General features: G+C 36.0%; 2 protein-coding genes across 2 annotated transcripts in view; one reads left to right on the top strand and one right to left on the bottom strand.

Annotated features, from left to right (window-relative positions):
• Positions 1 to 14,786, bottom strand: part of mbtps1 (membrane-bound transcription factor peptidase, site 1) — a 252,276-nt gene that overhangs the window by 179,013 nt on the left and 58,477 nt on the right. The gene's annotated exons all lie outside the window — the stretch shown is intronic.
• The window catches only part of necab2 (N-terminal EF-hand calcium binding protein 2), a 66,144-nt gene that overhangs the window by 32,779 nt on the left and 18,579 nt on the right, over positions 1 to 14,786 (top strand). Inside the window, exon 6 of the mRNA XM_060878609.1 lies at positions 13,515 to 13,651. Coding sequence (XP_060734592.1) covers positions 13,515 to 13,651 — 137 coding nt within the window. The remainder of the gene's footprint in view (positions 1 to 13,514; positions 13,652 to 14,786) is intronic.

Below are 14,786 nucleotides of genomic sequence, written 5' to 3'. Positions count from 1 at the left end.
TCGGATTATCTTAAAAACTTAATTTCATAATTTCTATATTGCTGCTTACTACACTCAAATAACTGAACTCAGACTAAAGTCCCCTGAATGACTGTATCTTATATCGGTTCAGGAATTTGGCTCAGTTTTCTCTCTTTTATAAGTAAATGGGACTGCCCTGAGATTGCTGAGATTACTTGTTCATCTGATGAACTTGTGACTTGTCAAATTATCACTGTATCCTCTTTAAGTAATGTAATTTTGACTTGCAATTGTAATTACATTTTCTCTTCAAGTCCTTGTTACTTTCCAGTGCCACGGCTTCTGTTGAGGGCTGGCAGTAATTATTAATGCAAATGTGATATTTTCATACTGCTTTTAAAATATTCATGCATTGGCAAGCTGAGCATTAATTAGAAGGCCTACTGTATTTGTAGCTTATTTTCTGAGGTGTTATTGTGTGGAAGAGATGACATCTTTTATACCAGAATCAAATATGATTAAGGGTTTAAATTAAAATCAAGCATTTTAATGCAGTGTTGTTAAGTAGCTATTCCAGCTCCAGTACTTTCTCAAACAGCATGAAGTCAATTAGAATTCTTACGTACCATTTGTAATTTTTAATCATTTATAAAATACATTTGGATAGATAGATGGATGGATGGATGGATGGGTGGGTGAATGATAGATAGATAGATATATAGATGAGAAATTTGACATTTTAACATTTTTGACATTTTTGACATTTTTAGAATAAAATAACTATGTACCCGTATGGACCTATAGTCTCAAAGTCTTTGCCCTTAATTGCTTTCATTGCCTGTGTTTCCGGGGCCAAGAGAGGAAGCATGATTAAAGGTAAACTCCTAAGGGTGAGATTTATAGATATGCTGCATATATATATTGCTCTCTATTTCTCAGTGCATTTTAGCAACTCATTACTTCTTAAAATAGTAGCAACTAAAATAGTCCCAGGCAGGCTATAAGATTATTTGCAATGTTTTATTATGTCAGTTCATAATATAAATTGGAAATAAGTGCTGGAGAATATAGCATTATTGGTGTTGAGATTTAAAAGATTTTTTGTTCTATGCTCTATAAAAGCGAATTTCACCTAATAACACCAAAATACCTCTTTAAAACAGAAAAGTTTGTTTTTGTATTTTTTTTATTATTTTTTTTAGGAAATGGCAGCATATTTCTTGACATCTACAGTAGTATCAAAGACAGCTGACTGCACATAATGTGCTTAGTAAGAGCACTAATGTCAGTAGCTCTATACCTCCTGTCAGAACAAAAGAGCAAGATTAGAACAAGACAAGGAGAGAGTAATATTCCCTTACCTGCTGCTTTCCCGTTCTATTATTACAAGTGCACAATGTCAGTTATATCCACTCTGTTTACTCAGAAAAGACTACAATCCTTATCTTCTCCTCCAGTTAGTTACAGTGTCTCACTGTAGTGGATAGAGTCAGTGTAATGAAAATCAAATCCTTGTTTTTGTGTTAATTTGGCAAGTTTCCCCCAAAATTCTTGCAATGGTTAAAAAATTCAGTTTAATCTATTTCTAATATATATAAATGCAAAGAAAGTACTTGCATGACTGTAACACTCTATGAAGCAGAAATATTTTATTTAGGGAAAAAAGTCATTTTCTGTGAAGACCTACTTGAGTTATCCATGTCATTAATTCCATGACTCCAAACCCTGTATTGGCTATTATGGAGACTGAAGCTGATATTAAAGTGTGCTGTATTGTATTTATGATTAACTACATTGACAGCTCATCCATAGTGGAAGTTGAAGCAGAGCCCCTTAGATAAATGTTAATGTTCATAAAGTCCTCATTCACAGCCTCATTTTAAACTCTGTTGAAATCATAATTACCTCTTTTAAGTGACCAATGATTTAAACAATATTGCTTTTTGACAGATCTAAGATGATGTTTCATTAATTTGCTCTCTTTTCTTTTTGCAGTCATGGGGCAGTGCAATCATTGCTCCATTTATCTTTGTAGACTTATTGCATGAGGTGGTCATAAATAGGCAGAAATCACACTGACCTATGCTTGCTCTGCAGAAGCTGGAACCAGAACAGCTAATGAACGGGTTGCCAGATTGGCACAACCAGCAAGATCTTCTTTTATATCAAATAATTAGAATTAATCCAAATAATATAAAACACAAAATATTCCACAAACAGAGGAAAGGGTATTCACTCGTCTATGTTCAGTAACCACACATTGCCTGGTCAGGGTAACAGTAGATTTTTACAGGGTAACAGATCGTTTCAGAATATTGAATGAACCTTACAATGCAAATTTTACTAAATTTCCTATTTTATTTTTTTTACATTTCTGGCACCTTGTTGGATCTGGGATTTGAACTCATGACCTTCTGTTCAGTAGTCCAACACCATCTTCTCATTTCTCCTCTTCTGTCTATTCTTTTACAAATTGTAGAGCTAGAATGCAGGTTGAAAATGCACTTTGGAATTCAGTTTGATAACAGAGGTTGATATTTATGAACCTATACCATGGTTGAGGATCCAGCAGGTGAATATATGAGAGTGAAGCATTGTTTCTAATTTATTTGCTCCATGCTTTCCATTATACCTGTGGAGATTGTCAGCAATAGATAGTGTGATGTAGTGGGTGTCATTGAGCCGTGTCCCAAAAGATCTGCAGCAATGCTACCTGTCAGCTCTGATCCTCTGTAATCCCAGTGTGGGCTGTCACACTGGACTCAGACATGCTCCCTGAGTCCAGGAAGCTGAGTAGGATTGTGGTGAGTCAAGAGAGCATAGAGCATCAGATTTAGTAGAGCTTCTGCTCAACCTTGAAAAAATTCTTGTTAATTTTCAGCATATGTTTAAATGGAGTATGCACAGCTTTAGAGTTTGTTGTTATTGTACAAACTACATAAAATGCAATTCAAAAACTAAAACAGGTTTGTAATCTCAATAAGATTATGAATCTATAATCAACTGTAGAATTATCAAAGGAAAGGTGTATGAGACAGTAGTGAGACCAGTTATGCTGTATGGGTTATAGACTGTAGCAGTGATTTAAAGATATGAGGCAGAGATGGAGGTAGCAGAGATGAGGATGTTGAGGTTCTCTTTAGGAGTGACGAGGATGGACAGGATTAGGAATGAGCACATAAAAGGGACAGCTCAGGTTGGCTGTTTTGGGGACAAGGTCAGAGAAGCTAGATTAAGATGGTTTGGACATGTACAGAGGATGGAGATGGTTCTATTGGTAGAAGGAATTTGGAGATGGAGCTGCCAGGTAAGAGGTCAAGAGGAAGGACAAAGAGGAGATATATGGATTTGTTAAATGCGACATGAGTAGAGGATGCTAAGGATAGAGCTAGGTGGAAACTGATGATTTGCTGTGGGGACCCCTGACAGGAAAAGCCGAAAGTGGAAGAAGAATCAACTGTAGAATTAGAGACATAAAAATGAGCAGTAATGAATATATATAAAAAAAAACTTAAAAACTGCTTAATTATGCAAAACATAGGTAAACTAACAACATTTGATATAGCCTCTGTAGAAACAGCAGTAAAGAAGTAAGCTTAATTATCGACAAACATGCTGATGGTGTGCATGACCATAAAGAATTATGGCCTCATCTGATTAAAATATTGAATTTTGTGAGTTGCTTTCATTGTTTTTATACAACCTGCCCAAACTGCTGGTTGCTATTGAAGTGTGATTAATAGTTAATTTTATTTATGACCTTAAATATCCACAACATTGTCTATATAAAATTTGAAACTGTTTCATATTTCCTAAAGGTGATGGTCGGCATTTTACGTTTGAAACCTCATATTGTATTTGGTCAAATGTTTGTCCAATAGCAAAAAATGCTGTTTGGATTTCAAAAATCTTTATTTTTTATGAGGATAATTGCTATAAGAGGAAAGGTACATACATTCAGGTTCATAAGTATTTTGACGGTGCTACAGTTTTTATTATCCTCCATCTATACACCATAGAGATGGATTTGAAATAAAGACATCATCAAATAAGTGTCATTGAACTGTAGAGTTTTAGCTTTAATTCAGGTTTGCATTACACATTTAAGGATTACAGTCAGTTTATTCTCTCCATTTTCACAAGCTCAAAAGTAATTAAAAAAACTAACATAATTTTAAATATAAGGACTATTTTTATTGCTTTATAACTCTTATAATCATTGACTAGTTGAGATCAAGAACCAATGGACCAAATATTGAGTTTTTCTTTCTTTGATATCTTTTGTCAGGTCTTTATTGCAGCAGACATCGGTTGCTGTTTGTTTGTGTCTTTCTGTTTTCACTTTGGTCTTCACAAAGTGAAAACTATTCTCAGCTGGGTTGAGGTCAGATGACTGACTCAGCCATTTAAGAACAGTCCATTTCTTTGTCTAAAGACATATTGAGTTGCTTATATGTTTTGAGTGATTATAGATCTGTACTATGCACTGTCTTGACAGTTTTGCAGCATTTGTCCAAATCTGAGCAGAAATTTTAGCTCTATACACTTCAGAATTCATCCTGTTACTTGCACATCATCAGTAAACACCCAGTGACCCAGTTCCATTGGCACTCATATATGCCCATGCTATTTCCCTGCCTCTACCATGATGACAAATGATGTGGAATGGTTTGGATCATGAGCTTGATCTTTCCTTCTTTCTTTCCTTTTCCGTATTCTTCTCTTCCCATTATTCTTTTTAACCTTTAAGTTAAAAAAAAACCTTTAAGTTAAAAAAGTAAAAAAAAAAAAAAAAAAAGTTGGTTTCATCTGTTCAAAGAATCTAGTTACAGAACTGGGACTTTGAATTGGCTAGATATTATGAATGTGTTATTCGTCAACAAGGAAAAAACCTGCGATCATCCACTTTAGGTGTTTACTTTTCACTTCCATGTTAGGTGTTTTTTGGTGTGCTGAGTGTGTGTCCATGTATGTTTGTTCATTTATTTGTTTGTGTGTGCATCTGTTATGAAGAAGCTTATTAAGATCCCCTGATATGCCACACTGTTCCACTCCACGGTTTCAGGCTTGCAACTCTGCTGTTTCAAACCATTTTTCATGTGGCAGTTGTCGGTGCATGCTGTGCTAAATTCTTTCTAAGTGATTGGTTCAGCAGGTGCTACTATTTCTGATTTGCCTGCCTGTAAATGCCACTTCTCACTGAATCATTATTAAATCATTACATTTGTTCTGTAACCAATGGAAAGGAATGAAAGAAAATAATAATTTTAAAAAAATTAATGTATTAAGACTGGACTATTTTCATTTTTAAATAAATTTTAAAGCAAAGTTATGGATACTGAATGCAAATATCGATTAAGCCAAATAACCTGTGTAAATGAACAAATGTATGCTATTTCCCTTTAGTGTTCACCTCAGATTTACTCTACTCATGAGGCTATATGTGACTGTGAAGTTTAGCCCTGCTCACACTGCAGGTAAAAGTGGCCCAAATCTGTTTTTTTTTTTTTTGGGGGGGGGGTCAAGTGACCAGGTCAGACTTCTTCAGGAGTAGTGTGAACACTCAACTCTAACCCAGATCTGAGTTTTTTCAAATCAGATTCAGACCACTTCCATATGTGGTCCTGAATCAGACCCAAATCAGATTTTTTCCAATGTGGCCGCAGTGTGAACAACCAAGGCGGATTTGATGCGACTTTTACATCAATCTACATCGACATTCGTCACAATTATGCGCCGGTGAGTACGCACACAAACGTGACTACGCCTACAAAATGGATCAAATCAAAAGTTGCCCTCAACATGCGAAAATTTTCTAAACACTGCGTCTCTGTGCTGCCATTATACAAAAATTTAGAAAGAAAAGCGAAAATGCTTACTTCCTCCATAACCTCGCAAACTTTAGCGCAACGGCGTGCTGTGTGTGACGTCATTGTTGTTGTTCGTTTGCGCATGCGGGTCAGTTCGAAACAGCAAACAGTTCACACTATCTGATATAGGCCACATTTTAAAAGGTAATGTGAACAGCCAAACAAAAAAATCAGATCTGAGCAAAATATCCGAATTGAGCATTAAGACTTGCAGTGTGAACGGGGCTTTAGACTGTAGTCGATCTGTAACACTAATAAGCCTGGCTTATACCAAAATGTCGTTTTTTTTTTTGTTTGTTTTTTTTTGTTTTTTTATTGCTTTTAGAAAGAACTGCTACTTTCCATTGAGTCAACCAAAGTGTGTTGTAGCCTAGCATCAGTTTGGCTAAACACCATTTGGAGTTAAATGTTGTTTAAAAATATTAGAAATATTTGTATATGTGTAGTATTTTCATATTCATGATCATCAGACATATCATTCTAGGCTTGTGTAAAAAGGGTGGTGCTAATATATGGTGGTGTTAATTATGAGTTGAAATGATTGCAAGAATTTAGTGATTCTCAGTCTATGAAACCTATTTAACCTGCTCATTTTAAGTCATCACGATGGCTTAGTGGTTAGCACGTTCGCCTCACACCTCCAGGGTTGGGGGTTTGATTCCCGCCTCCGCCTTGTGTGTGTGTACCTCTGGGTACTCCGGTTTCCTCCCCCGGTCCAAAGACATGCATGGTAGGTTGATTGGCATCTCTGGAAAATTGTCCGTAGTGTGTGATTGTGTGAGTGAATATACACAATATATCACAATATATCAGTTTTGAGCTATTCATTGTCTAACATGCATGTATCTGTAAAAATATTGAGTTTGTATTTAGGTAAGAACGTGCACTGTAAAGAAATACAAACTGACTAACTGTAAAATTGTGTATGTTTTGTTACCACTGTTAAGTTTGCATTAACTAATAGAGTGAGAATAGTTGTAGCTATAGTGATTTCGTTCAGTGTTATTATATTCTGAAGAAGAAAGAGATGTTTCCCAGGAGTGTGGAACTGTAAGCAACACTTTGTGCTCCAGACTTTCATTTATTATTGCCCTGACACTAAGCTCAACAATGCTGTAGCCAGTTTGTAGACTGCTGCGGGCTGAGGCTTCACTCTGAAATGCCTGAATGGAAACCTACAACATGCATTTGGTGGAAAGTTGTCTTAATGGGAAGCTGCAAGGCTGACTCCATAAAAGTTGATTCCTTAGAGAATTTCCTTCACTGAAAGCTGTCTCATTATAGAACTGCCTCCATGAAAGGCTGCCTCCATAAAACACTGTGTCCATAGAAGGCTGATTTTATGGACCACTTCCTCCTTTGAAACATGCTTTCATAAAGAGCTTAGTAAAAATTTGCCTTCATACTGAGCTCCATAGAAAGCTACCCTGATAGAGAGATTTCCCCACTAAGACTTATATAAGTTTTGGATCTATAAAAACATGTCTGAAAAACAAACTGCCTTTATAATGAGGTATTTTTATTGACAAATGAAGATTGGCACTATGGTAGTTTCTGGGGCGTATTTACAGCAATCATAGCTAAAAGCACTTCTATGGTTATTTCTATACTCATTTGTCTTCTTTTAAATCTTATATATGACAAGTATAATTGGCTAAGGGAGCATATAGAAGAGCTAGACCTTCATTAATCTCACAAGCATGGGAAGAATTTGGTTTCACTCAGAATCCTGAAAGTCTCCTGACCTCAACTCCACTGAACACCTTTTGGGATGAATTGAATCGTCGTCTACATGGCTGGACCACTTCGTAGACATCAATACCTGACTTCACAAGAGCACTTGTGGCTGAATAGGCAAATACCCACAGCCACATTCCACAATATAGCACAAAACCTTCCCAGAGTAGCAAGGGGAGTGGGCTGGTGGCTGTTTGCAAACTCTAGAATGGGATGTTCAGCAAGCACATATGATAGTGATTAGCTGTCAGCATACTTTTAGCCAAATAGTGTATATCCATACGTCTGACTGTAAAATTTCCTGCTTTCACATTTAAGCACCATGAATTTACATCCATAATCTTTCAGACGTCATCATCATGATGACATTTAGAGCTGAGCTTTTATTTCGTGCTACTGTACTGGTGCGGAATAACATTTTTTACATGTTATTATAGCTTGATGATTAATGGTTTCATTTTAAGATTGAAAAATTAATTTTTTTAGTAATGCATTTCTTCAATTAACTAATGTGTGATCATTTATGTGTTTATTATGCCAGTTTAAATGATTTTTTGTATCTTGAATCTTGCCAAAAGCAGATGATATACAAGAAATCATGAAGGCCTAAGGTCTGGTCACCCAGTTAGCTATATTAAGCTGAGAAACAGCTATACTGAACATGATATTAGCGTTGAACTCTTCCCACATTGTTGGCAGTCATATATAAGTAGGGTGTCCCCACCTACTAAATCTCAGTTTTACTCCACTCAGTATCTGGCCTGGTTCTACTGAATTATAGTGTTGTCCAGATTTGCCAGTTCCATAATTGTTATCTCAAACAAGGCTACAAAAAGCTCCTGCATAGAGATAGTTGTGTTGCCTTACATTCTTTTGCAGTCTGAACAAAGCTATGTCATTGTTACAGATCCCCCTGTCTTAATGATTGTTATTACACTAGCTTATCCTTTGTGAATATAAATGGCTTGAAAATGTAGCTGCATACATTTAATCTTATGTATTGACTTTGAAGCAGACCATGCTTGCAGAACGTGTTGTTCCATGCTTCCTGCTTCATTGGTGGTTTGGACTTAGATTCATATTTATTGTACAATATTTATCCATCACTGTCCATATACTAATAAATACCACTAAACACCAAAACATCTTAGCTGTTCTAGTATTGGAGATATCTTTATTCCTCACCTTACTATAACATCTTTACTGTGTGCTAAAGTGGAAAAGTTAATGGTCAGAACAAAAAGTCTGTGCTGTACTTCTCTCAATCATACTTCTCTTCTTGGGGAAAAGCCTGATGGATGACATGTTTCACATTGAATAGTCTTTATCATTTACGCCTCCATGAAAGGTACATTAACTGAGCAATAATTGTAAAAACAGGACAAGGGACAAATAGTGGCAGCAGAGATTTTGTGTGTTTAGACCATTATTCCTACTGAAAAGTGTAGCTTATTATTCCTACAGCAAAGAGTTGCCCTGTCTGTTTGGTGTTGCTTTGTTTCCTTTCATTTAATTCCACCATCTGTTACCATGAAACTTTACCAACTGTGACTGCGTAGGATCTTTATGCAGATGGTGCTGGTCAGAGCTAGGGCACAGAAGTGAGAAAAGATTCAAGAACTGTCTAACTAGCACACTAAGCCCTGGGCTTTTTGGTGTGCTTAATTTAGTGTTCAAGTCCATGTCTGTATTGTATATTTTATGCTTTTCTGAGGAGAGAGTGAATCATGACTGGAGCATGGAATAAAAAGAACTTATCATTATTTTACATTGTCAAAAAATGGGTCACTCAAAGCTTTAGCACATCTTATCTGGAGAAAGTGCAATAGAAAACTATTTGCCTCTGCCTGTAGGTGCAGACAATGGTCTCTCCTAAAAACCTGGGGTGTGAATTAAAGAGGTACATATGCACTGAACAATGATATGAAGATCCTTATATTTTAATTGTATTTACTGTAGAAACAAACTTTTCTCAGGTGAGCAATGATTTTTAAACATCACAATTTGGCAAATACAATCTGATGTTCTGATAATTTGCTAAACTTCCTAGAAATTGTGCTATTGTGGGGCAGAATGCTTTCTGCACTTAGATTCCATACAGTTATTAATGCACTTAGTGGTCGAAATTGTGAAGTGAAGGAAGCACTGTACAGTATACTCTCTGCATCACACAAATTTTTCAGTGAAAATGTAATGTTAAAATGTTGCAAAATTGGGCTATATTAATAATATTCTGCTGTACAAAGATCTTCACTCAAGTGTGATAGTCTTTCAACTTGTTTCAGGCTATATTTTTATTAATGTAAATGTCAGCTGCTGCTGGGCAGGAGTCTGAAAATAATTTTATAAGGATGCTAATCATTGCCAATAATTGCACTACATAAAATAGACTCATTTTTTATCATTTATATTAAAATATTTAAATACAAATTTTTTGGAGAACATTATATGATAAAGACATTGGACAACAGACATCTATCTCTCTCTCACACAAAAAAACGAAACCAATGTCCATTTTCTCTGGCATTTTCTCATAGTTCTCCAATATTTAATCCCAGCCTGTAGGTTTCAGCAGCTCTTATCCCAGCATGTGAATGGATGTATCCCAGGCTGACTAACCAAATTATGCCATGACTCCAGCTTTCGGGCAACATAATGTGATTAGGATTGAATCTCCTTATTTCTTCTGAAGATTTGCCTGGAAACTGGCCTGGGATATGGGTTTACATGATTTGTCTGCCTTTGCTTTCTTTTTATTGTGCTTGGTAATTAAGGCAAACTAACACACTTCTCACCATTTAAAGCTCTCTTTAAAGAACCTTGTATCAATAGTATTGATATATTGATTTCAGTGTTATAAGTATATATTAATAATATTGACAACATTTCTCTATAACCAAAGTCAATTAATGCACAAAAATGAGTGCCCGGGCTTTATTTTTATTTGTTAATTTATGAAAATACTTTTGAGCCTGCTGATAAAAAAAAAGCTTTTCCAGATTCAGCTTCAGAAAGAAAGTGCTGGTGCTTGCACCTTGCACATTTTTAGAGCACAGCATATACGTATGTTTGTTCAACAAAAAAAAAAAAAACACAGGTGTTCCATTGTTTTAAATAGATCTGCAGGCATATCTGTGGTGTCTCGTCTATATTAAGACCCAGATCCTCATGGTCCTTAGATGCCACATAGCTGTTCAGACATGAACCAATTAATTGTATCCTAGCAACAGGAGTCAATATGTTACTTAGCAACAACGTTTGGTGATTTGTGAAAATGGCTTTTGAAGAAGCTTACGCAGAACTCCAAGCATATTCCAAGCATAGTATAAAGTATAGGCTCATCCCTTTTATTTTGCAAGTTAATAGCGTTAAACATAAAGCTAATTCAGGCTGCTGAGTCGCCTTTAAATGATAAAATATGATTATGATTGGACTTCCCTGTAATGCACATTTTGGAGCCAGCTTTTGTTCGCTTGTCTGCTGTAAACAGCTATTTTCAAAGTGTATCTGCTAATTTATGCATTATGAATGGACACCCTAGGCAGATCCACAGATCAATTATTTTCTTCACAGATGCAAATACAGCGGCCATCTCCAATTACAGAACATTTCAGAGACCTGGGTGTGTTTAACAGCCTACTCATAACCCAGCAAATGCTGTTTCAGGAAGAGCTTTAGAGAACATGCTTGTAGTAGTAACATAAGAATCCTATTTAAGTGTAATAAAAATTCATAATGTTAACAGAACATCTGATGAGTCAGTTTTATTTTAGTTTATCTTTTTGTTTAGTTAGTTAATGCACTTTTTTGCTGTTATTTCTGTAATATATATCACACATGTGCAATGGTTATGTATAATGGATGAACCCATTCCTTTGGCAAAGAGCTTCAGTTATTCATTTCCTTTCAGCACAAATGTGTGTGTAGTCTACATTGTCACTCATTGTTATTCAGTACTTCTCCAATATAATCACAAACAAAGGTATGCTGTAAATATTCTAGAGACGTGTCAGATGCCTTATGTTCTACATTTGTGCACTCTGTTTAGATTCCATTAATATTCAGCTCCACAGTTTCTATTTTAAATGCATTTAGTCATTGGTTTACACACACATAAAACCCTTTGTCCTTTCTCTTAAAACACTGTATATCTGAATCTGTATAAACATATATAAAGATATCCCAGATTTTTGACTAATGATTTTCTCCAAATATCGTATAGTGTCTGTGTCTATCAGTAAAACATTTTATCTTTGCAAATCTTAATTTAAGCCAGAGGTTAAAGGATGTAAATATAATTATTTTAATAACAATCGTAGTTATTGAAAGTATCATAACTGGGAGAAAAAAGATACCAAAAATTAACAAGAAAATGATGAAAAATCTGAATAGGTTGGCAACAAGTAAAACCAACTAGACATAGTTTGAAATAAGTCTTAGACTCCTTAGGCACAGGGAGTTTCTGTGACAGTCTCCTATTAGAGCTTTTTATTTTAAGGTTATCAACAACTTGAGCAAACATCTGGTTAGTGTTGCTTTTATAGCCTTGGGAATGGTATAGTTCTGTTACAGTACAGCTGTTGCATTAAACATTTTTCTGCATAGAAACTTCATGACTTACCCTGCAATCATTATGATCATTATGAAGTTGTTGTTTTTTTTCTCCAAGAATCTGCATTTTGCATTACCATCATTGCATTACTTCTTGCTGATGTGTGTGAAACCATCAGTAGTAGTAAAAGGCAATACAGAACTGCTGACCTGGCATGTCGCTAACATTAATCATGCTGGCCACCACTGCGCACACACAAATACACACTAACTGGCTCTTTCTCTAGTGTCCCAGACTTTCTTCCCTATTTTTTCTTTTTATGAAACACAGTCAGCAGGAGTCTGCATAGCATTGCATTGTAACTCATCAGATGCATCAGTGTGGTCCATGCTCTATACTTCATGCCATTTTTGCACTTCAGCATTTTGCTATATAGCCATGAGAATTGAATAAAAATTGCCACTATATTTTTCACTGTCAGATGTTTTGCAGTCTCTGTCTAGACAAGTGAGAAAGTGAAACGTTATATTCTTCCTGTGGGGATTACTGAATGTCAAGTGAGAGTGGACTGATGATTCTGATGGTTCAAACATACAGTATGAATAATATCAATACACCTGAAATAGGAAACTCATGGTGTTTATTTGTATGAGCATTCTATAGAATTGTTTGTTTAATTTCATGACTAAGTAAAATCATTATTATTTGTCTAATAAATGTGTGTAAAATTAAGCTCCCTATAAAGACATTGCACCATGTTACCAAGTTGAGTAGTTTTACTCTAATGTTCTGTGACTGTAAGGTTTCAGAAAACTATTATTACACTGCTGTAGTCAATAACTGTAATAGACTTGTAATCAAAGGTCGCAAATTAATTTAAAATAACTAAACACATTGTCTTCATATGGCTAAGAAAGTTTAATATCTTAATTGTGAAGCAGTGAAAATTACATATTGTCAATGGTTTTGCACTTCTAATTTTATCAAAAGTAAAAGACTTTTTAGAAGTTGTTCCTTAACTGCTGAGGCATCATGGCATTCAAGCAAGCAATTGCAATCTGGAAAATTAGTTCTCATTTTGCATTTATCTTGTTATTATTTTTTTATTACTATACTCAGTTCTTGTATTTTCCCATCCATATTTCAGAAAGAGTTCAGTTATTTCACCATCTGCTGTATGAAACATTAGCAAAGCCTGCGTTTAGTTATATGGCGATATGTTTAAAAGCCTTCTGCTGGAATGCAGCACACTGATGAGCTTGCTGAGACTCAGGCAAGGTCTCATTAGCTATGCATGCAATCATTAGACACCCTGCACTGTGCTGATTCTGCTGCTCTTTGCTTTTCACACTCACTCCCTCTAATGTATACCCACCCCCCTCTTTTTTTAACAGGTGTATGAAAGAGGAACTAATATTGAGCAGTTTGTGACTCGCTTCCTGTTGAAGGAATCAGCCAATCAAATCCAGTCCTTGCTCAACTCTGTGGAGAGTGCAGTGGATGCTATTGATGAACAGCATTGTCCTCCAGGGTGAGTTGTTAAACTCTGGCATATGATAGGTTCAGGAAAAAAAAATTAGTTCAGACAATTTGTTATACAATGTGAGCAACATCAGAGGCAGTATATTCATTCATTCATTCATTTTCTACTGCTTATCCGAGCTACCTCGGGTCACGAGGAGCCTGTGCCTATCTCAGGCGTCATCGGGCATCAAGGCAAGATACACCCTGGACGGAGTGCCAACCCATCACAGGGCACACACACTCTCAGTACCCGGAGGAAACCCCCGAGGCACGGGGAGAACATGCAAACTCCACACACACAAGGCGGAGGCGGGAATCGACCCCCCAACCCTGGAGGTGTGAGGCGAACGTGCTAACCACTAAGCCACCGTGCCCCATGAGGCTGTATATTATAAAGGCATTTTACTGTAGTTTAGAACGCAACTGAAAGGGCTGCAAAACTTTATGTTGTTACTAAATTGTTACTAATTTACGGTAAATCATTCAAAATAAGTGAAGGAAGAACAGACAGAGTTACAAGTGGCACAACAATATAGAAATTCCCCCTTTCATTAAAATATTGACTTCAAGGGATGTCAAGCACAGCAACACTAGCCTTCTGTGAGTACCTCTGAGCTCATGTATAGATGTTATAGATGGTAGACAATGCTTTCTTCCAAATATGTTACATTGCCATGTGATTCAGCACATGAGATGAATGCAATGCTATTGGATGACTTCACATTTCTTGATGGAACAACCTGTTAGCCTTGGAAAGCTGGCTGATGGGTGCATCATTAGAACGTGACCAGATATGAGAACAAATATAAAAAAACTATTTAAAAGTAATGATAATGCAATAGCATTTTCAGATAAACCATAAAGGATACAGTACCTGTGTGACAAAAAAGAAAAAAGCTACATGAACGAAGGTATAGTTCAACTATGATGGAGAGAGCAAGAGGGTATAACTCCATATCTTGGAAGAGCTAACTCTTCACATGTTCCTTGATATTTGTGCATCATTCACTTGTAGATCAAAGTGATCATAATGGATATAAGCTCTGATGAGTAATTCAAGGCATTTAAGCTGATGATGCTACATTACATGCAATCAGCATCACAGCCAGTGAAATGAGATGAAGGAAAGCAACATAGCAACA

Source organism: Tachysurus vachellii, chromosome 9, assembly GCF_030014155.1.
Source record: "Tachysurus vachellii isolate PV-2020 chromosome 9, HZAU_Pvac_v1, whole genome shotgun sequence".
In the NCBI taxonomy this organism is placed as follows: Eukaryota; Metazoa; Chordata; class Actinopteri; order Siluriformes; family Bagridae; genus Tachysurus; species Tachysurus vachellii.
Note: the sequence above shows the minus strand (reverse complement) of the source record. Positions and strands in the feature narration are given on the sequence as shown.